This window comes from Leucopleurus acutus (genome assembly GCF_964270905.1).
Source record: "Leucopleurus acutus genome assembly, chromosome: 5".
Classification (NCBI taxonomy): Eukaryota; Metazoa; Chordata; class Mammalia; order Artiodactyla; family Delphinidae; genus Leucopleurus; species Leucopleurus acutus.
The window spans coordinates 31117204-31141098 of NC_139147.1; the positions used below are offsets into that span (position 1 = coordinate 31117204).

The 23895-nt window shown below is 33.6% G+C and overlaps 1 protein-coding gene across 1 annotated transcript in view; it reads left to right on the forward strand.

Annotated features, from left to right (window-relative positions):
* Positions 1-23895, forward strand: part of ROBO2 (roundabout guidance receptor 2) — a gene marked incomplete at its 5' end in the record, with an annotated part of 1616413 nt that overhangs the window by 1490317 nt on the left and 102201 nt on the right. Inside the window, 2 exons of the mRNA XM_082840252.1 lie at positions 2276-2403; positions 6910-6921. Of these exons, the coding sequence (XP_082696378.1) occupies positions 2276-2403; positions 6910-6921 (140 nt within the window). The remainder of the gene's footprint in view (positions 1-2275; positions 2404-6909; positions 6922-23895) is intronic.

Sequence of the window (23895 nt, forward strand, 5' to 3'; positions counted from 1 at the left end):
TGCTATGAAAGAACTATAGAAGAATTTTAAGAATTTGTTGGATGGTTCACCACTCATTCCGTAAGCATTCATTGAGCACATCCAAGATCTCAGGTGCTGTTTGGTAGGGTTCAGAGTATATAGTTTGGAACAAGAGAGAATCAATGATTGTTCTCATGGAGCATACATGCTCTTGGAAACTAGGAAGACAATAAACAAGCAAACAAAAATTTGATAGAGGTGTGTGCTGTGAAAAAGATAAAAAGTACTAAAACTAACAAAAAAAATAAAAACAGAGAATAAAAACAAGTAAAAGTAATTTTAAAATGTAACTGGTGGGGCTTCCTTCCCTGGTGGCGCAGTGGTTGAGAGTCCGCCTGCCAATGCAGGGGACACGGGTTCGTGCCCCGGTCAGGGAAGATCCCACATGCCGCGGAGCGGCTGGGCACGTGAGCCATGGCCGCTGAGCCTGCGCGTCCGGAGCCTGTGCTCCGCGACGGGGGAGGCCACAACAGTGAGAGGTCCGCGTACCGCAAAAAACAAAACAAAACAAAACAAAAAACCCAAGAATAATCAGCAACAGCAATGAAAACTGTAGGGGAAGGGCATCCCCTGAAGTTACAAGAGAAGTACAAAGACACAGTGGTAATTAGGTTGTTATGTTGAGCAAGGGAAAAAGGGCCATGTTGTTAGGAGAGAGTGAACAAGAAGTTGGAGAGATTATTTAAAAATCTCAAAGACCAGAGTCTGTGCTCTTAACCACTTGGTTATGCTACTGGATGTTAAAAGCTCTGTGTTGGGGTTTTGGATATAGCAGTGAGTGAAACAGACAGGATCTCTGCCTTTATCAAAATAGACAAATCAAAATGTGAGTAAGCAGATTGATTGGTGTAGCAAGAAGTTTTTTTGTTTGCTTTGGGGGGTCGGTTTTGGTTTTTTGATTGTTTGCTTTGTTTTGTTTTGTTCTGAGGAGAGAAGAATCATAGTTTTCTAGTGTGGTAATGGATGGCTTCAAACAAAAGTAGTGGAAGATAAGGCTTCCCTCATGACTTAGGACATTGTAAATCAGCAGAAGTTTAACCCGAAACATGCAGACAGAAAAGTAACCACCATAACTGGAGGATGGAGGAGCAAGGATAGTTGAGTTTAGTTGGCATGCTTGGTTCATAGACACTTGATTTCTGTCTTACAGAGTTCTGTAAAACAGAACTTTTATTAGGTCCATGTCTCAGTTCGTAATAATGCTAAGCTGTGTTATTCTTCTATAACTAGCTAGAAGTAGAAGAAATCTGATTATAATAATCTTCAGTGCAAGCCTAAAAGCAATAGGAAGTCCCAGCTAGTTGTAAGCAGACAGAACCAATTAAAGTAATATTTTGGAAATATAGCTTTAAATGTGTGGTATGTATGTATGAAGAGGACAGTCAGTGTGATCAACCAGAAGCTATTGCAAAAATGTGTGTGTGAAATAACAAAGACCATCAGTGAAAATCAAGAAGAAAAATCAGATATGAAAACAATGTAAAGATAACTTCATCAATTTGTATAATTTCTTAGAATCTAATAAGAGCATATTCTTATGCAAGCTCTTAAAAAATTCATGTTAAAATTTTAGAATTTTTTTCTGAACTAGTATGTTAGTGTACTTGTTACAAAATAGAAGTGTGACAATAAATGTTTGTGAAAGAGCCGACGACGTGCATTTCCAGAAATCACTCCAAGGCATGTGGATGTCTTAAAAGTTAATATTGCTAATCTACAAAAAGGATTACCCCTTCTTAATTCTTTTAGCCAGTGTCTGTTTTGTCAATTTGCCAACAAATAAGAGAATTTTCTCCTTTAATATATTTCAGCTCTATTATATTCAAGGTACCTAAAAAATAAATCATATATTTGAATGCAGTGTAACTTACAAAATATAACTCACCAAGAAACTGAACTATGCGCTGTTTTCTTACTATCTAAGAGCTACCGAAAAAAAGTCAAAGTGTTAATAATACCTTTGAGAGTTTTGATGCAGCCAGAGTTGTATACATATCTAAATTATTGGTAATTGATAATCAAGAAGCTAGAGATAAGATACAAAATTAATGATCTTATTAGCAGTAGCTTTAATCTAAGCAATTGCACTTTATGGCTGAACGTTGTGTGTGTGTGTGTGTGTGTGTGTGTGTGTGTGTGTGTGTGTGTGTGTGTTATTTTAGGTAAAATACAGTATAAAAGAGAAAAATGAATAGTTAGTGTTATCTAAATATAATCAATGTTATTTAATAAAACCAATTCATATTCTACACAGGTATGACATCAGAGATGATTACACACTGAGAATTAAAAAGGCCATGAGTACAGATGAAGGCACATATATGTGTATTGCTGAGAATCGGGTTGGAAAGGTGGAAGCTTCTGCTACCCTCACAGTCCGAGGTAAGAGACTTAGGATGTGAAATACAATTGAACCAGAAGACTAATATTTGGTCAAATTGGTAAGTGAACTCACAATCAAAATAATAGCTTATGCTGTTTTATTATCACATTAAAATGCCTAGATTTTGTGTCCTCTCTATATTTTAGTTGAAATAAAATTACTTTCAAATTTGGGTTTGAAGGGATGATCATTTGAAGTGATTAATTTTTATTTAATAAATAATAGCTAATGTAGTTTAAAAATAAATCTTAAAATAGGAAAGATTTACACTAATCTTTTATGTTTCCATTGTTTTGAACTATTTACTGCTTTTAAATGTCACTAATTTCAAAGATACTTGGTTTTCTGTTTACTAGATTGTCACTTTATACTAGTAGACTTTTTTTGAAATTCTTTTTTATTTCAGCATTCAAAAAGCAATCTGAAAAAGCTAACACTGCTTCCAAAGGTGAAAAATGGACACAAAGGAGCTCCCATGTTAAGAAAATCTGATTTAGAAAGTGATTTGTGAAGTTCATTCACCTTAAAAAATTGAAATAGTCAGTGCCGCTCCTGTAATAACTTTCACTTTCTGGGTATCATGCACTTTCTCAGTCATGGAATAATTTTCGTTTATAGACTCCCTGCAATTACTTATATGTGAAAGAAAGCATTACTTAACCCTACAGTGAGCTAGAATGAATTAACTGCCTTCCTGGTGGCGCGTGTTGATCCACATGAGTAAATTATATAGCCCAAGGTACCGAGTAGTACCAAGTACACAGCTACACTTACTCTCGCCAAATAGATATTACCCATGGCATTGTTTACACTCATAGAACTTCAGAGATAGGCAAGTACATCCATTGCCCTATCTTCCAGCCTTTCTTCCAGTACCTTAACTAATGCCTCCTCCTCCCATCCCTCATGATAAGGAAGTTGGCTGCATGTTTATATCCATGTCTCACTTGCATCTCACCCTGTTTAGTCAGACCTCTTAGCCTTGTGCAGCTTTGCTCACAGAAGTTTTCATAAGATTAGGAGAAAGGCTTGGAGGAATTTGGATTGGCAAGAAGTGTGTCAGGGATTCTCAGACTGGTCCTCTAGCTGGTAAGAAAAATGATTTTTGCCAGATGTATGATTTGGGCATCATATCATTAAAAAAAAACCTTCCTCCAGGTAAATATTAGGAGACATTTACTCTGGATACCTAGAAAAAAAACTGACTTCCAGACTTCTCAATCACTTCATTCCTATTCCGCTTAATCCATTTTTCCCCCATCCAGATATTCTAGTGTGGACTTAGATATAAAATAAACTTAGACAAAATGAGCAAACTAGTTGCTTAAAAAGTTTTTCATTCCTCATTAGTTAACAGATCACAAAAAGCTATGATGATACACCAATTGAATATATATACTGATAATATATGATCAAAATCTGATTTGTAAGCCACTTTAGTATAGTTAACCTACCTTCTCCGGTAGGTGGTTATATATTTATGTATATTTGTTTGCTTTTATCTAGTCAGTCCTTTGCAAAAGCAATTCACTTGACCATAATTCGCCCAAAGTTTGTTTGTTTGTTTTTTCTAAAGTAAGTGGAAAAAGAAAATAAACAACTAACCAAGAAATGTTCCTGTCAAAAAAATATTTGCTGACTAAACAAATGGTGAGAAAATGTGAGGAGTTGTTTGTAGAAGCAGCAGGGTTCCTTTTATACTTGAATGCTTGGATGAATGAGATTTGAAGTGGTCTGTTTGCTTTAAGATCTTTCCCAGCTAATTGTTTTCATAATTTGTTGAAAGTTTCAGGTTTACCATTTCATTTAACAAAGCATGCTACTCCTGGATGGATGTTTGAAGCTATTTTACAAAACTAATAGAAAGAGTTGTTTGTTTTCAATAGGATTCTTTTTTTAAATCAGCAAACCTTAATGGTCTCTCCCCTAATCTGTGTCCTGTAAATGGATTAGAGTGTTTAATCTATGTAGTATGCATTTCATCTAAGACTGAAACCTCAAAAACAGGGTTAAAGAATTAAAATCTCCATAATATAATAGAATGTGGAGTAAAAATTGTTTAAAAATACTTTTTTACCATTAGGAAAAACGGTTGGAATTTCTCATACTAAGAGGTTAACGGGAAAAAAAATATTATCTACGGCTTATTTTTTTACACTCATTTTTCTATGCACATAAATGAAATGTTCAGCCCTTCTCTGGATTGTTTTATTAGAACAGGGTCAACTGACCCAAGAGGCCACATCCATTTTCATCCATTTAATGCAGGGACACAGTTTAGTTTAATTTGCTGATTTTGAAAACATCCACCTGCTGGGTATTTTTTCAGGATGAAATGTTGCTATGTTACAACGACAAGTTTTATTGTGATGTTTCTGCTAAAATTTTATCATGATATTCACTTTAGCCAGTTTGAGAAAAGAAGACGGAGTTTTATAATCACAATCTGAAACAGACTTACTCAGTTGTTTTCCACTTCAGAAATATGGTGAAAATAGACTATAAAATTAAACTTAACAGCAAGTAGCTCCCTTTGCTGACTTGACAAACATAAAATTAGAAAGAAATATTGCTAGACAATAATGAGCCTCCTAGCATTTATATTCTAATCAAATATTTCATGATCTAATAGAACTTTTTTAAAGTGGCTCCAAAATGAGTGAACACAAACTGCATATTTATAAACATATTTTTTCCCATTTTTCAGTTGCTTAAATTGGCTTTGCATAAATCAAAGCTTCGTTGGGAAAACTATCTTGGTTCTAGAGCAATAAAGCTTTAATTTTTTTGGAATTTTCCTAGACTAAGAAATATATTTTATTTCTTTAAAACATGATTTCTCACCATGTTTTTTTCTTTTTCTCTCTTTACAATCATAGACTCAAAATGCCTTTTTGTTTCTAAAGGAAACATTATGTTTCAGATTCAGCTGGAGGTGGCACCTGAAAATGCAAATTCAAAAGTGAAACACAAAGTACTTTTACTACTAGACATTGGCAAAATCAAGAGAAATCTCATCAGTCAGAATAAGGCACAACTTCATTACGTTAGTCTGTTGTTTTGTTCTTAGTTGTTATTTTTGTGCCCCCCCAGAAAAAGAAAGAAATTATTGTGCATAGTTCAACTCACTGTCTCCCTCTTGCTATAGTAAACCCACTATAGACTGTAGGACACACTAGAGTTTCACTAAGCCAGAATTTTCATTCAGCTGCTATGATTGCTTTAGTCTTCTTTGAGTTGTATTACCCCCCCCCTTTAATTGTGAATAATATTCTAAGACCATGAATCTCATAGAGAATAAACTCCAATATAGTTTCAAAGATTGCACAGAACTAGAATTGTGATGTATTTGTTGAGTGAATGAAGGTCTATAAATATGGTTTCAATGGCTATATCTATCTCACCATGCCAACAAGTCATCAAGACAAAACTACTCATAAGTTCGAGAGTTACACTGGGTTCACAGTGGAGCTTTACCCACTGGGGTACGGATGAAACACTTGTTTGCTGAATAAATTTATATTTTGAAATGTAAGATTTAATAAAAGTTCAAACGCTACTAAATCTATTTCTTCTTCATTTGAAAATGGGACCATATGTTTTATATTTGTCCATTGCTTTTATACAAAGTGGTTTACTATCTAAATTGATTTGGCATTATTCTTTTTAAAGAAAGTATTATTAAGCCCATGTGTGCCTCTTACAATTTCTGTGCATTAAAAAAGGGGGCAGTCTGTGACAACTGATTTTAGTGATTGAAAGTTATAGAATAATAAAAAATGACAATAATTTGTTGAAGCAGCAGTTTGAAAGCCATTCTCAGTATGGACAAGAATCTATTTGTCAGTCATTGTTTCCTGCCCTCTGCCAAAAAAAGAAAAGAGCTTAACAGTAGTTAGAGAGCTACTCAGTTGAAATCTCTAAGGATGTTCCAACCTATCTGTTATATTTTCATCTACCCTGTCCACGGATGAAAAGTGATGTGATCTTAACTTATTACTGGCTGAAACGCAGCGTCAGGGGCTTTTCTGTAGTCCTTGTAATGGTTCTGACTAACCATGCTTAAAATCCAATTGCTATTTAAATCAGACAGCAAGGCCTTCTTTTATTGACATGACATTTGCTAGCCTGTGACTTGAATAGTTATATTCATCAGGTTCTTAACTTTGGGGTAACACAAGGCTGTTTAACTCTAAAAAGATCTTTGAAATAATAACTATAGTAAATGATGATGACAATAAGACCTTATGTAAAGTATCTCTCAAATTGCTTAGAGTTAATCTCGGTGTGCAAAGTAATTATTTTCTTAGAGCTCTATTTATAATTACGTTCAGTTTTTATCAAGCTAGGACATCTTGTTCATACTTGAATAATGAGACTAGAAATCACCCTACTGTCCATACTTAAATGTAACATTACACATCATGCATTCTGATAATTTTCTTTTCTTTCTTTTTTTTTAATTTCTTTTTTATGTTCTCACCACACCATTGTAATGTCTACAGCTCGCCCTGTTGGTAAGTAGCCATCCTTCTATCCATTTCGCATGGCTTTGTACAATGCTTCATAGCTCATGCATAGTAGGATATGACTGAATGAAATACATTTGTTCACCCCTGTTAAAATATTACTTGAGGGACTGTCTGCTGTAAAAGTTGCTCCTAACTTTTTCATCACTTTACTAAACCATTTTGTAGTGGCTTTTTGTTACTTAGCAATTAATAGGTAACAATTTTCTTGTAAAAGAATATATGAATGATGAATATTATAAACTTCTAACTTTTCTTGAGAAAAATACAATACTTCCTTTTTCTTGTGTGTATAAAATATTCAGTTATTAGTTATGTTTGATATTCATTAATATAAAAGATTATGAACTAAATTAAGAAGTTCTATTATTTTATGCACTGCTTAGAGTCTGCTCTCTGTAAGGGTATTTTTTACTGCTGCATACTTATTATCTGCATGCCTACTTAAAATTTAGTAGAATGCTTCAAGTTACTGTAAGTTGATGCTTACACTAAGGGGAAAAGGGAGGGATGAGCCGTGTTCTTTGGCATGAAAAGTTTGAATATATCTTTTTCTTCATTTGGCTTTTCAAAACTGAAGTTAACAGCTTGCGCTTGCAGTAATTTAAGTGGTAATTATTTGTAAACAAAAATAAAATATTTTCAAATGTATTGATAAACTTTCTGCATCTCTTTTAAAGTTTTGCTTAACCTACCAAGAAATGTGTTTGAATAAAAGAAATCTTGGTAATTGTGTTATAAGTAAATAAATAGATATATGCATAAATGGATGGGTAGGTGAATGAATAAATTAATTTAGTACATTGCTTCTTTAATATACCAAGAGACACTTTAATAAGTTATTCAATTTGACACAGCTTTATAAATGGTCCACCTAACTTCAAAAGCTTTCTTATTATACTGGCTTGACATTGTTGACATTTGATGTATAGCCATCCAGACTCATAACATTTTTCCCCCATTGGTTGAAACATTCACAAACATTATTGTTATGTAATGTACTCTTATATGGATAGCAAATACAATAAATAGAACTTTGGCTTCCCAATCTGAATTTCTGCTCTGCCATTTCTGAGCAGTACTTCCTTTGTCAGTTATTCAACATCCCTAATCCCCAATCACTTCCTCTATAAAATGGAGAGAAAAGCTCTGACGTATCAAAACTGCTATAGGAATGAATTGAGTTCAAAATTGATCATATATGTGAAAATGTTTTGTATGCCAACATTTGTTAACACATTCCTAGTTTCTGAGACATACATTATTTCACATTTCAATATTTTTGAAGTATGCTTATGGCTTATGGTTAATTTGAACATAAACTGCAGGCATTTTTTCTTAAAATACAATTATTAAATTGATCATGCTTTTTACAATTGATGCTGTTAGAAAATTAAAGAATATGCTATAGTTTAAAATTTTTTTGCATTTGTAAGAATTCATATTAATAATAACTTTACATATCTATGGTATGACATCTAAAATTAAGAAGTAAATGGGAAAGAATAAGATAATAACTTCATAAATTAACAGGAAAAATCACATTTAAATTATAGATCTTTATATATAGAAGCCTTATGCTGATAAACCATGACCACTTGATTTGTATTATTTCACAAGCTCCTGGAATATAGAACAATATGTTAATAATTTCCAATATATTAAAACTCATGAGTAAAAAAAGATCTTGTTTAGAAAATGTGATATGCACAGAGTATTGAGATATATTTGTCGCCTACAAGGCATTTCAAAAGTTATTTCTGTTTTTTATTCTTTTTTGAAATGATTTCTTAAATTCCCACTGGACTGGAACTAAAGAATAGCTTCTTGACACATTGTACTTTATTCTGGGAAAGTCTGTCATTTCATAAATCTTTCTTAAAATGGCTTATGACAGTGCTCAGAAATATGAAGAACTATACTTTAAACTTGACAACTACTATTAATTTGGGAAACTGAATGTTTGATATGCTCTTATTGGATCACCAAAGAAGAGACTGATAATGTGGAAATTAGCCTGCTTTTTCTTTGCATCAACTTTTTACATCAATTTTAATTCAGGAAGTATAGATATGCCAACTTTTATTGTAAGGTGAGAAGCTACAAATTAAGTAAAATCATGAATTAAATATTCAAATAATAGAAAACTACATTAATATTTGTTACTAGACTAAAAGTTTTTTAACTTTGAAGCTCTTAGCAATAACATAATCAGTATTCTACAAAGTAGAAACCACAGAAGGGGGAGAAAATCCATCTTCCGATTCTAGTATAAATTATGTGAAGAACTATGTACCAACTATGTAAAATTTAGAGAAAGTTCAAGGAGTAGTTCCTGTCTAAATCTTTTAAAAGAAAATTAGAAATATATGCACATTCTGGAATACTAACAGATTCAGAAACCAATCGCTACATTACCTACCAGGTGAAACTTGATTGTCTGTGTGGAAAGCCAATTTAGAAATCATTTTAAACCTCCAAACTGGATGACTCTTATAAGCTGCATTTGAGTCAAAGAATTGGAAACTCTATGCAATTTACAGTTGGAATAAACACCTTCTTGCCTGTACTTTTGAGAGTGTAAGAAAACTCTTGATTTTGAGGATCATCAATGTGGGAAGTCCTACTGAAAGCAAACAATCACATACTTGCCAATGGAGCAAAGTAGTCTCCAGATTTCACTTCCTCATCTGCAATGTCATCAACACCTCAGAAAGAGTCCTGGAATGTAACTTCCCTAGCTGCTTTTTACCACAAAATCTAGACAAATGCCACTTTGATCGTTAAAAATCCACCAACCCTTCTTGCAGTTTTGACTTTTTACTGTTCCAAAGGCATTCTTTATATGAGAGCAAAAGTACATCCTAGGACAGAGTTAAGTCTGAATGCTGAAATATTCATTTGTTTGTTTGGAAAACTCTGTTGATGAGGGAACTGACAGAAGAAAAGGGTCTAAATAGAGATAAATATCTTGCTTCCTATACCCATCTGTCTTATTTTCTATTGGAAGTCTTTCCCAAGCTTAAAAATAAAAAAGAACATCTATTTTGGAGATGGGCAACACATTTTTTCCTAGCAGCAACTCAAAACATAATGAATAATTTGGAAAAGGACTGTCAAACCTACCAGCTGCCTTGCTTGAGAAGCTGAGGCCTGCTCCATTTTGTGTCGTGTATACCATATGCTAGCTGGTGATTGCCTCCAGTATGGAAACTAAAAACTGAGTGTATCAGGTGAAACTCATTTAAAATATCAAAAACAAATTGACAATACACAACTTTATGGAAACTTCCAATTATTTCCTAGTTTAGTAAATCAAAAGTATGTTTCTTTTTATAGAATATAATTGGCCACAAGAGTGTATAAGTATTGAGAAATATATATGTTTTTGCAAAATTCCCATCTTTTATTATTATTATTTTAAAGAAGCAGCCACTATTCTAAACAGAAATCTGTAGGGACATATTTTTTCAATCTTTTAACTGTTTAAACACAAAAAATTAACATGTCTTCATTTTAGAAAGTTCTGTTTTGAGTTGAAGTGGAGTTTGTTTTATAACATGCTCTGAAACATTTTATTGAGGCCACCAAAAGATCCAATAAAAAGTGACTGAAAAACTTCATTCAGGAAAAAATAGAAAGCAGATAATGCTTTAAAAATAATGCAACTGGTGTTTTCAACACCCCTACCCTCCACCCCACCTTGAAATTTGGAAAGTTTAATGTGCTGGATATAATTCAACTTAATATTGGAAATATTACAGTTTTTTAAAAATCAGAAACTAGGTGGATATTATATACAAATCCTTTCATGTCAAGATCCACTTTTGTGCAAAAGGCATCCTGAGTGTATCTTGGAAGGAAACCTCTTGGAAGGAAACCTATACTTTTATTCTCTTCAGCCTTTCTTCTTTGGGCAAGGTGTTACCCCGTGACCTGAGGTGATCATCTCTCTCCTAGGAGCCATTGATGTTTCCTTCATCTGGCGCTGATTAGCTACTTTATGCAGTGTCCCGTTTAATTTTTATTAAGCGTCACGTTTTTCATTGCTCCATACGTTTTGATTAAATTGTAGGTTAAAAAATGCATTGTATTTTGTCTTGTATATTCTAACAGAGTTCCCATAATGTGAAACATTTAAAATATCTTTAGCTCATACTAATTTTTCAAGTGAAAAACAAGTAGTGGTTACTTCTCATGCTTGGCTGGTTTTAGTCACTGACTTATTTCTTTTGGAAGCACCTTGTGTGTTTGACAATGTCTGTTCAATGCCTCTAATTTGAAGGGTAGGTATAAAATTATTGAGTCATACTTTCTTTTCTCAGACTTTCGTGAGAATGTTTTATTGTTTTTGTATTGAATGGTACTATAGGGAAGTACAAGACTTACAGAATATTTTTATCCTCAGCTGGGATACCCTTTTATGAATACAAATATGAATACCAATGTATTCCCTTCTTCTATAACTTTGCTGGGTTATACCTTGGGCCTGATCACCCTGTGTCTAATGTTCCTGGGACAGCACGACCCCTAGAATCTGCAGATTCATCCTTTAATTTACTCTATTTCAAAATGGTTTCTTCTGTTTTATCTCTGAGTACTTTTTCTGTCTCACTTGTTTTTCTCAAATACATCAGTTATATTGGCTTTCCTTTGTCTCAGTTCCATATTTGTTAACTTCTCTATAATAATTTTGAAGTCATCATTCTTTCACATTGTATTATTTCTTAATGCGTATTTATCACCTTCCTAACTTTTTCAACTGCAGTTATCATTTTTTCTTATTTCTAAAATATATTCCTTTAACTTACTTTAACTTTTAGTTCATTTCCTTGATAAGCTTGAACAAAGTATTCTTCTTCACTTGTGTTTTAACGCCTTTACCCCTTTTTGAGATTTTTTTGTTTGTTTCTTTTTTAAAGAGAGGCCCTGTTGTACATAATTCTGTTTAGACTATGGACAACTATTTATTCTAAAGTATTTCTGTGTTTCCTTGGGTTATTTTTGGACGATATAAATGCTTTATCTCCCTTTGATTAATTGATTATGTTCTTTTCTGTCATTAATTAGTAAGTAATTAGTTAATATACAGTTTGCTTTATTTTATTTTACGTAGATCCTGTTTTAGTCCCTATTTGATTATTAATCATCTAGTTAACTGCTGAAAGCTAGGGTTTACATGTTTGGAGAAGAGAAAGTGAAAAGTATCAGGGTCAACCTCTACTTGAACTCTTATCTGGAATATTTTTTCAAAAAACATGTCATTTTCTCCTTGGTAAGCTAGTGATTCTAGTAATACACAGCAAAACACTTTATGTTACAAACTCTCTATATTCCATAGGAAACACTCTTCATCTTCCTTCATACTCCCTGCTTTGTAATGAAGATAGTTTTTACTAGTTTTACTAGTTCTCTACTGCTGCATAACAAGTTACCACAAATTGAATGACTTAAACAGCAGCCGTTTTTTAGGCCGCAGTTCTGTAGATCAGAAGTCCAACCAGACTCAACTCGGTCCTCTTTTTAGCATCTCACAGGCTAAATCAAGATGTTGATCAGGCTGGGCGCTTCTCTGGAGACTCTCCAGAAGAATCTACTTCAGAATTCATGCAGGTTGTTGGCAGTATTGAGTTCTTTGAGGTTGTATGATTGAAGTCCCCATTTCCTTGTTGGCTGCCAGCCAGAAGTTGCTCACAATTCACTTGCTAACCTTTGCGCATGGCTGCCACAGCCTTCAGAGTCAGCAGTGATCCCTTGAATCCTTCAGGTGCTTTGCTCTGTATCTCTCTCACTTCCCAGTCTGCTATCAGCTGGAGAAAATTCCCTGATTGAAAGGTCTTATGTGATTGGGTTAGGCCCCTAAACTAATCTTAAGGTCCCTAAGACCTATCTTAAGGTCAACTGATTAGTTACCTTAATTACATCTGCAGAATCCCTTTTGTCACATAACATAACATAACCATGGGAGTAACTCCATGAAGGGAAGGTCATGCGGGCCCCCTTAAATTTTCGCCATCCATAGTAGGCTTGGCTTTTTCTTTCCTTCAATACCTTCTCTCCAGACTTCTTAATTTTAGTTGGTTATCTGCAAAGTCATGCCTCATATTTCCCAAGTCTCCTTCTTGACTCTAGATCTCCTTTCTTTCTATCAAAGGATCATGGATTGGGCTCTCACAGTATTGACAGAAATTTTTTGTGAAATTGGCATTGATAGAGGATTGTGGGTGGGGCTAGCTGTTGCTCACCTTGCATCCTCATTTTCCTCCAGATTTGACCTTGTTTGGCAGGGGTACTTCACAATTTGTGGTTTGAGGCAATGGTAGTTTTTCCATATTATTCATTTATTTTGTTATGGTCAATAGAGGAAGGTGGAGCAATAAGCCTTTACTCCATTACTCATTAATTTTGGGATCTATCCAAATGAAAATAAAATAAATTGTTAACTTAGTAGTTAAAAGTACTATAAATATCAAATATCTCAATAATGTAAATATTCTGGCTAGAAACAGTATTATGAGATTAGTATTAAGAGATTTCACTGGCTATTGCCAGAAAGAAATAGCATCAATATTTTAGTCACACCTTCTTAGAAAGTAAAAATTTTCATTTTTCTAAGTTATAATAATTTGTTGACAGAAAGATATCATCATATCTATTTACATATGTATATACTGTAAAATATATATCACGATGTGCATTACACCTAAATATGATATGCATGACATTTGAATTACTGCACTACTTATTTAAACATATTAAGTGTCACTCAAGGGAATAGTACATAATTAGATTCATTAAAATATATAAACTACCAAATTAAATTAAATTTTGAGTTAAAATATGTCTGAAAGCTTTTTTAAATCTCTTATGGCAAACATGGCTTCCCAGATTCACTGAGGCTATTATTTTCATCTCCCCTCAAAACTATTAGCTCTTTGTCAGTAAATACATTGTTGTATTTATCTTTCTGCTGCCTCTAGGTCTAGCATAACATTTACATGTGGGAGGGGCACGCCAAATGTTGGTGCAGTTAATTGATACACACATATGCATACATAGGTAATACTTGCCTCGAAAATGTGTATGCAAGCAGTTTTAAACAGTGCTATAAAAAGATTAAGCAACATTAATGGTAACAGGCCAATCATATAGTCCCCATTCTGCTAGTAGGAGATAAAATACAACAAAAAAGAAGGCACTAATGAGTTAGGATGGTGCCTTACTAAGCGTGTAATTAATGTTATTAAGAAACATTGCAGTTGCATATTAAAATTCCGTTAACTAAGCAGCCCTTCAGCTTCAGTACATTTGTTCCTTGCTTGCAAGTTTCCCCCCCTTTTTTTTTCTGATTGGCATCTTCATGCAGTCTTTTTCTAAAAAAATGAGATAATGGGATGTGATCAACCTTTGTGGTTTAGCTAGAGTGCTGACATGACAGTTCTGGCAAGTTGACAGGTTAAGTGAGTGAAAATGGATGTCTTGTCTCACCATTTACATGAAGAGCCATTTTTAAGCTATAGTTTTACCTCCTCACCTCCACACTTACAACCTCTTCTACCCACAATACTGAGAACTCTAGCTTTCCCAGTTAGTATCTGGAGAGGATTTTTTTCACCACTACTTGAACTACTTTTCTTCTGCTGGTGAAAATGAGATCTTTTTCAAAAATAATGTAAATATTGCCTCATTCAATGATTCATTAGTTTTTAAATTAATAGTATTTTCCTTGAAAATTAACAGTCCCTTAAAGAAAACAAAATTTTATTATTTTATTTTCTACTCAGTATTTTAGTTCAGAAAGCAAAGTAGAGAAGCAAAGCTCGATTGGTGAAGGACAGTATAATATGGGAAAATGTGATTTACAATTCAGAATTTGTTTAAATTTAATTTTTTTCTTAATTTGTAACTTGTAGAATTCAAAAGTTTATGAAATTTGCATGTTAGATTTCAGAATGATTTCCTATAGTTACATGATTTTCTGTACTTGCCTATAATTTAAGTGCAAATGTAATAAAATCTAAAATGATCTGTAAACATATCCAACTTACTTTATGAGTTAGCTATTTCATTTATTACAATATAGAAATATTTAATACCATTAGAGGATTAAGTTGGACTTGCTAAAGCCAGTAAAGACCATTTATACAGAAAAATACATGGTTCCACCAATATAATCCTTCAGTTTAACAAACAGACTTACCTGCTTTTCTAAAGGTGTCAGTGAAGCCAGGTGATGGTAATGGTGCATTGGTGCAGTCTGGAAAACTTCTATCTCTAACATAATGCATGTATTTTTCCCTCTGTGAGGAACAACCTCACACCCTTCCTTTCTTACCTACTTAATCTCAAAAGAACAAATCTCTCTCTCGCTCTCTCTTTTTCTCTTTCAATGCTTTCCCCAACTGTTGGAGACAGACTGAGTCAAGTTACTCTCGTAATGGTGGGACATCCTGTATTACAGCAATTACCATGTTCATCATGTTGTGTCATGCTTGATTGTTTGCATGTGAGTTTCCTCTGGTAGGCGGTAAGTTCCAGAGAACAGAGATTTTAGTACCCTCAGACCCTGACACCATATAAAACCAGTAATTGTTTGCTTAAAATAATTAAACACTATTATGAGTGAAAGTGCCAACAAACATCTGAATTCATTTCTAGTACAAATTTATAATAATAAATTATTATTTTTATATTTATTTAATAATTTATTAATAATAATAAATTTTATTTATTTATTATTTTTTCCAGTAATATGTTGCCTTAAAAAAATTAAGGTCAAATATGGCTATATGATGAATTGGGAGATTGGGATTGACATGTATACACTAATATGTATAAAATAGATAACTAATAAGAACCTGCTGTATACAAAATAAATAAAATAAAATTCAAAAATTAAAGAAAAATTGGCTATGTGGTGGAGCTGTTTATTATAACACTGTTTTTATATGCATGCAGTGAGATCTTAATGTGCAGGGTATTTTGAACCAAATGAGTTTATCCTTTTCAAAGGCATTCTATTTATTCTAGATAATTGTAGAATTATTTCATTTTTATATTTACATTGCTCATTTTCAAGGAGAAGCATATTATCTGTGACTGTACATTTAAGAACATGGTTTTAATCACTGTCACAAAACATACACATACTTTTTTGTGTGTACGTCACATTATCACCAAAACCAGTACCTTTGACCCTCTTTGGAATTGCTTTCCCAGTTATTATAAATGTCAGTTTAGAAGGTCACTTACATTATTTTATAGTTATACTATATAACACATTTGACTAGCTTCATGGCCTACTTTAGTCATCAGATTTTGAACAACCATGAATAACTTTTAGTTTTCACTATTATATGAACCTTCAAAAATTAGTCTTCCCACAATCAATAAATTCCACAACAGTGGTTAAAAAATATAAAGAGTATAGCTGCAAAATTGGAACACGTCTTTACTCATACAAGGATTGAATGCAGTTTGTATATGCGAGGGCTCTCATAGGTGGAGAGTAGAATATGAAATCTAAATAGATGACGAATCTAAAGATTTTGATTCATTTCAGTCATTTTATTTTTTTGACCACTATACTTTCCATATTTATGAAAACAGCAGACTATTTAGTAGTTTTACTTTTTCATTTTGACATTAGGAAAGCATATATATATATATATATAACATATATATTGAGAGATAGATTATTAGATTATTGTTGAAAAGAGGTATAGATATTGGTTTTTGTTATGGAATAAGAATTTTTAATATTAGTTAGAAGTAAGGTAATGGCTGAGAAAGAAATCACAGCACTCATCCAGAAGAGTTATTGCCATGGACTCAGTAAGAAAATGATTAATTTGGAAGGTAGGTAATTTAGCAATTTGATCGTTTATATTCCTGAAAAATAGTGACAAATGAACAAAATGTGATTAAATGGGGTTTATAAAAATGTTCATTTTAAATCCTATATCCCTAAGTTATATTTTTCATTATAAATTCATTACTTCCTCTGGTATGGATTATGTGTTAATAAGTTTCAAATCAAATATTTTTATGACATTATGCATTTTCAGTATTATTAACAGAAATTTTTTGAAATCAAGTGAAGTGTTAAATAGTAAAAATTAAATAGAATTAAATAATTTGAAGAAACAATCATTTATCAATTAGAAGCCAGCCTGTTCTGATTACTGAGTAAACATTCATCTCTTACTCCTGCTCTACATTTCATGTTAATGAAATGAATTTTTGCTATTTCTTGTTGCTGAGGCTAAGCCTATTAACTAATTTCTTTTGCAGGAACTTTTAGAATTGGTAAACATTTTTTATGCTGCTTTTGTCACTCTGGGGTGGTGGCTACTCATTTATAGTCTTTAAGTTATAGATTTTCATTTGGTGTATTGGGCATTCTTTACAGAGGGGCATATAAGAATCAGTTAGGAAAATTTTTCAAACATATTTTCTTTGACTTCTCCCCACCCAAATTACTATAATAGTGAGTTACTGTCACTGGTAAGAATGCATCATATTCTTTAGTATGATGAGAGGGGAAAAAGCAAGAGTATTTGCTTTAAATCAAGAATTTTATTTAGTGTTCACTATTTGGAGATTTTCCAGGCCAAATAAAGATACCATTTCATTGCAAAATAGTAGACAGCACACCATACCACTAAGAGTTTACAATGGAACAGAAGAATCAAGGCACACAGGCAGGGGGAACAAATAGAGAAACAAGACAATACAAGCAAGGGCAAGTACCTTCAGTGGGAAGAACACAAGAAAAGTACAAGATTAGAGTGTGTTCAGGTTAATCGTTGTCGACAAGGTGGATCAAAGGATAATAGATATCAAGATGGATTAACCACTAGAACAAGCAAATACGCATGCAAGTGATTGAAAGTAGACTGGTCTGCTGAAATGTTGGAGCTAGTTTGGGGACAGGTGAGCATCAGGATGGTAAAACCCTGGGCCAGCTGATGGAAGACAACATGCTACACAGAGGAGAATGATGTGCAAGCATTGCAATGGCAAGCAATAGAAAAAGCACTGTAGGTTTTTGAATAAAGAATCACTTGAAATAAGTATACTTAAGAAAGGTTGTACTTACAGGTGGCGCAGAAAGAGCAAGATTATAGGTTTTATGTACTTTAACAATAAAAGCAATTATTTAGGAAAAACATGTTATGATTTTAACAACATTATACCATATTGGAAATTATAGCATATAATTCTTGCCCTTCAGTTTGGTAATGACATGACAGATTCTCAGTCGTATGGCTTGAAGTGAACCATATGTGTTTAAGAGGTCCAACTATATCAGACAGATCAGAAGTCAAGTCCTTCCTCCTATCTATTGATTTAATCTTTAAAAGCCTTCATGAGATTCAATTTTCTAGTCTTTACATCATAATGATAGAAGTTAAGACGTAAGGCTCTTTGAATATTAAATGAGATAATGCCTGTGGATGGTTTAACACACCTCCTGGTACTTAATAAGCACTCAATTAATTTTAATTATTGTTGTTGTATTAAGCAGTTTTCAACTTGCAGATCTTTAAAACAAGCAAATAACGGAAGAATGTGTGTTTCAAATATGCTTATAGAATATATTATAATTTAACAAGCAAAAAATATTAAATAGCAAAAAAATTTTATACTTGAGTTTAGGATGCAAAGTTCATAATCTTTATTGTTACAGAAGAAGAAGCTTATTCACTCAGGTGCAAAATTGTACCCGAAGGAAGAGCTGCTGAGTGTGCCTATAGCCACCCTATCACATATTAATGTATGCAACTTCTTCATGACTGTCTCCATGTTCATGTCTCCATAGAAAGTCATATTTTCCTGTAAAAACAACTCTGAACATAATGTGATCACCTTTAGGGTCCCCCCATCCCACATCTCCAAGCCCACCTCATGCAAGGCCTATACTTCCTACTCGTGTTCAGCCATCTGATTTCCATATCACCCACTCACTCACAGCAGCGGGCGTTAGCGTAACAGAGCTGTAGCGTGACTTTGATTGAAGCCAGCTTGGGCTGAATGCAGAATCAAAGCATAACCTAGCAGAAATCAAATCTAATTTACTGTGCATTGTATTTAAATTTTCAAAAACACAGTTTTGGGTGAACAGTACCAGACCCCTAATCTCTTTTTTATTTTTCCTGTGTCTTCTTCTAAGACTTTTTATTTTATTAGGTCTTATATTTAGTTTCTTGATAAAATTTCCTTAATTTTTTAAACATCTTTATTGGGGTATAATTGCTTTACAATATTGTGTTAGTTGCTGCCGCATAACAAAGTGAATCAGCTATATGTATACATATATCCCCATATCCCCTCCCTCTTGCGTCTCCCTCCCACCCTCCTTATCCCACCCCTCTAGGTGGTCGCAGAGCACTGAGCTGATCTCCCCGTGCTGTGCAGCTGCTTCCCACCAGCTATCCATTTTACATTTGGTAGTGTATATATGTCCATGCCACTCTCTTACTTCGTCCCAGCTTACCATTCCCCCTCCCTGTGTCCTCAAGTCCATTCTCTACATCTGTGTCTTTATTCCTGTCCTGCCCCTAGGTTCATCAGAACCATTTTTTTTTAATTCCATATATATCTGTTAGCATACAGTATTTGTTTTACTCTTTCTGACTTACTTCACTCTGTATGACAGACTCTAGGTCCATCCACCTCACTACAAATAACTCAGTTTTGTTTCTTTTTTATGGCTGAGCAATATTCCATTGCATATATGTCCCACATCTTTATCCATTCATCTGCTGATGTACACTTAGGTTGCTTCCATGTCCTGGCTATTGTAAATAGTGCTGCAATGAACATTGTGGTACATGACTCTTTTTGAATTATGGTTTTCTCAGGCTATATGCCCAATAGTGGGATTGCTGGGTCGTATGGTAGTTCTATTTGTAGTTTTTTAAGGAACATCCATACTGTTCTCCATAGTGGCTGTATCAAATCACATTCCCACCAACAGTGTAAGAGGGTTCCCTTTTCTCCACACACTCGCCAGCATTTATTGTTTCTAGATTTTTTGATGATGGCCATTCTGACTGGTATGAGTTGATACCTCATTGTAGCTTTGATTTGCATTTCTCTGATGATTAGTGATGTTGAGCATCCTTTCATGTGTTTGTTGGCAATCTATATATCTTCTTTGGAGAAATGTCTATCTAGGTCTTCTGCCCATTTTTGGATTGGGTTGTTTGTTTTTTTGATATGAAGCTGCATGAGCTGCTTGTAAATTTTGGAGATTAATCCCTCGTCAGTTGCTTCATTTGCAAATATTTTCTTCCATTCTGAGGGTTGTCTTTTTGTCTTGTTTATGGTTTCCTTTGCTGTGCAAAAGCCTTTAAGTTTCATTCGGTCCCATTTGTTTATTTTTATTTCCATTTCTTTAGGAGGTGGGTCAAAAAGGATCTTGCTGTGATTTATGTCATAGAGTTTTCTGCCTATGTTTTTCTCTAAGAGTTTTATAGTGTCTGGCCTTACATTTAGGTCTTTAATCCATTTTGAGTTTTTTTGTATGTATGGTGTTAGGAAGTGTTCTGATTTCATTCTTTTACATGTAGCTGTCCAGTTTTCCCAGCACCACTTATTGAAGAGGCTGTCTTTTCTCCATTGTATACTCTTGCCTCCTTTATCAAAGATAAGGTGACCATGTGTGCGTGGGTTTATCTCTGGGCTTTCTATCCTGTTCCATTGATCTATCTTTCTGTTTTTGTGCCAGTACCATACTGATTACTGTAGCTTTGTAGTTTAGTCTGAAGTCAGGGAGCCTGATTCCTGCAGCTCCGTTTTTCTTTCTCGAGATTGCTTTGGCTATTTGGGGTCTTTTGTGTTTCCATACAAATTGTGCAATTTTTTGTTCTAGTTCTGTGAAAAATGCCATTGGTAGTTTGAGAGGGATTGCACTGAATCCTATAGTATAGTCATTTTCACAATGTTGATTCTTCCAATCCAAGAACATGGTATATCTCTCCATCTGTTTGTATCATCTTTAATTTATTTCACCAGTGTCTTATAGTTTTCTGCATACAGGTCTTAAGTCTCCTTAGGTAAGTTTATTCCTAGGTATTTTATTCTTTTTGTTGCAATGGTAAATGGGAGTGTTTCCTTAATTTCTCTTTCAGGCTTTTCATCATTAGTGTATAGGAACGCAAGAGATTTCTGTGCATTAATTTTGTATCCTGCTACTCTACCAAATTCATTGATTAGCTCTAGTAGTTTTCTGGTAGCATCTTTAGGATTCTCTCTGTATAGTATCATGTCATCTTCAAACAGTGACAGTTTTGCTTGTTCTTTTCCCATTTGGATTCCTTTTATTTCTTTTTCTTCTCTGATTGCTGTGGCTAAGACTTCCAAAACTATGTTGAATAATAGTGGTAAGAGTGGGCAACCTTGTCTTGTTCCTGATCTTAGAGGAAATGGTTTCCGTTTTTCACCATTGAGACAGACCTCTAATCTTAATTGACCTTTTTATATCTGGATCTACTCCTCTGGAAAGCACACAATGTACTTTTCTTAAGGAGCTGTTGTTTTTAACTAGTACATGTGTAATTGAACATTGAATTGTGCCACTCTGTTTTCTTCATTTCATTTCTTGTTATAGCTGAAGCAATAAAGTATCATCATTTAATAGGTTAAGCAAGTCAGTCGTTACATCATAGTTACAAAAGATTTGTCTAATGCTTCAGGTTTTAGAGAAGACATAAAAAATATGCATTTTATAGTCTTCTGTCTTTGAAATATATGAGAATTTCCATTTCTATAACTAGCATATTCTTCTGGAGTTTATAACTCAAACTCTTTAATTCACATTGGGTTTAAATATGTGTTTTGGATTGTCATCCTGAGGACCTAGTTGTGTTTTTTCATATTTAATGAGAGCCATCATAGAAAATCCATTTTGTGTATAGCACACTTTGTGCTATCATGCTGTGTTGATAAAATGCCACCTCTCTGCCTACTCCCTCCCATTGGTGCCATCGGCCAAGTACTGTTTTTTCAAACCATTTTCACTGCCACCTGGCAGAAATACTGAAACTGTGAAGTGTTTTCAGAAGAATTATTGATGCAGTTTTTCATTTTAAAACCTCAAAATTAAATTCCTTCAGCTGATATCCCTTCACAGAAGATTACAGTATAGGTCTTGGGCAGAGAAGGAGAGTCTACAGAAGTAAAAGTGATTGATGCAGTTGGTTTTGGTGGCTCAACTTCAGATGACAATAAGAAAAGATGTACATTTTCAGAGACTTGAATACTTCTAAAATCTTTGTTAAATGCTTTAATATCTTTATTTTTTAATTTTAAAAATGAAAAGATGATTCTAGTTTCAGCAAGATCAGTGTGATTTAATTTTGGGTGACAAGAAGCAATTTGGTACATTATAAATACAGTGTATTTATAATAACTTGGAATAAAAGTACATTATATATAAACATCACATGAAAGGATATTTCATAGCCTGAGTAACACAAATGCTGATAGCATTTTGTTACTAGCCTTTAAAAATTCATTACTGAGTAAAAACTCAAGAAACTTTGATTTCCTGGTCTTTTAGATTATATCATCAGTGGTAAATATTGCACTGTGATATTGCAGAATTTCTTTTTCCTTTAAGAATTCTTACAAAATATTATATTTAGGTGCTACTGTGAATATAGCAATTCTCAACTGGATTCGCTGTCCCAACTTGCTAAGATTTTTCAGCCTCATATCTGCCTTTTCTCTTTTAGGAAGAGCATTCTTTCTAGAACACAACCTTATTATATCTTTCTTGCATAAGCATCTGTGAAAAGATCTCCATACTTTCTAGGGCAAAATTTAAGCTCCTTTAGCATAAATTATCTCACCCTACCTATGTCACTTCTGCATCTCTGATTTTATTTTTAAAATCATTTATATCCTCCCAACACATCTGCTTCCACAGGTCTCTGCCTGTGTCTGCCTCTCTCCGTCCCAGGTGACCTGAGTCCTCTCCATCTCGTGAACTCTTACTTGTGCTTCAAAGCACAATTCAAACATAGCCATCTCCTGGCATCTTTCCTCTTTTTTCCTCAGCAGTTACTTGATCTAGTTTGTGCACTTCCACACTTTTTCCCCTGATGCCCCCCGCATGTTTCTATTATTATGCAAGTCATATCCTGCCGTATTTGTTTTTATTTATTTATTTAATAGCAAGTCTCTGCCATAGGCTATGAACAATATTTTATTCTGTTTTCTATCTCCTGTACCAAGCAGAATGTATCATAGTTTGTAACCAGTCAATACATTTTTGAACGAGTAAATAGCTGAATCATATCTTTTTCAAAAAGTGGATCGATAGATGTGGTTATTCGCCAGTCCTTATTTTGGGGGTTATGTTTTAGCAGCTGTGTTAAAATTGTAGGACCTGGATTCCAAAAGCATTTTACAAAATCGCTCATCTATCCAAAGGTTTTTGAAAGCTTGAAAAATCAAATTTAAGAAGTCTATAGTTTAATATTTAAAGTAGAAATGGTAATTTTGCCGAGATAGATGATAGATAAACAGAGTAAGCATAATATGCTTAAAACTATAAAATATGTTTTCATTGCTTTCATTTGATGTTTCGTCTGATGATTTTAATCATGTGTATTCTCAGTTATTACATTTTAAAAATTATATAAAGAAGGATTTTATAGTTCATATGAGGCTCTAAATTTTTACTAACTAGTTTTACTAGATAGTTTTGAGAACCAATTCAAATTCTTTCTGGTCCAAAGCAATATAGGTGAACTAATAAGCTGTGTATGTGATTTTCATCACAGACTGTTAACTGATTTTTACTATATTGACTTTTATTTTAGTTTTTATTTTTGATAATGAGGTACAAGCTAAGCTACTCAGTACTTCGTACTTAGTGTCCATGTTGGCAGTAAACTTTTTTTCATAGAATTACTAAGAAGGAAAGAAATATACATTGATCTTTAAATT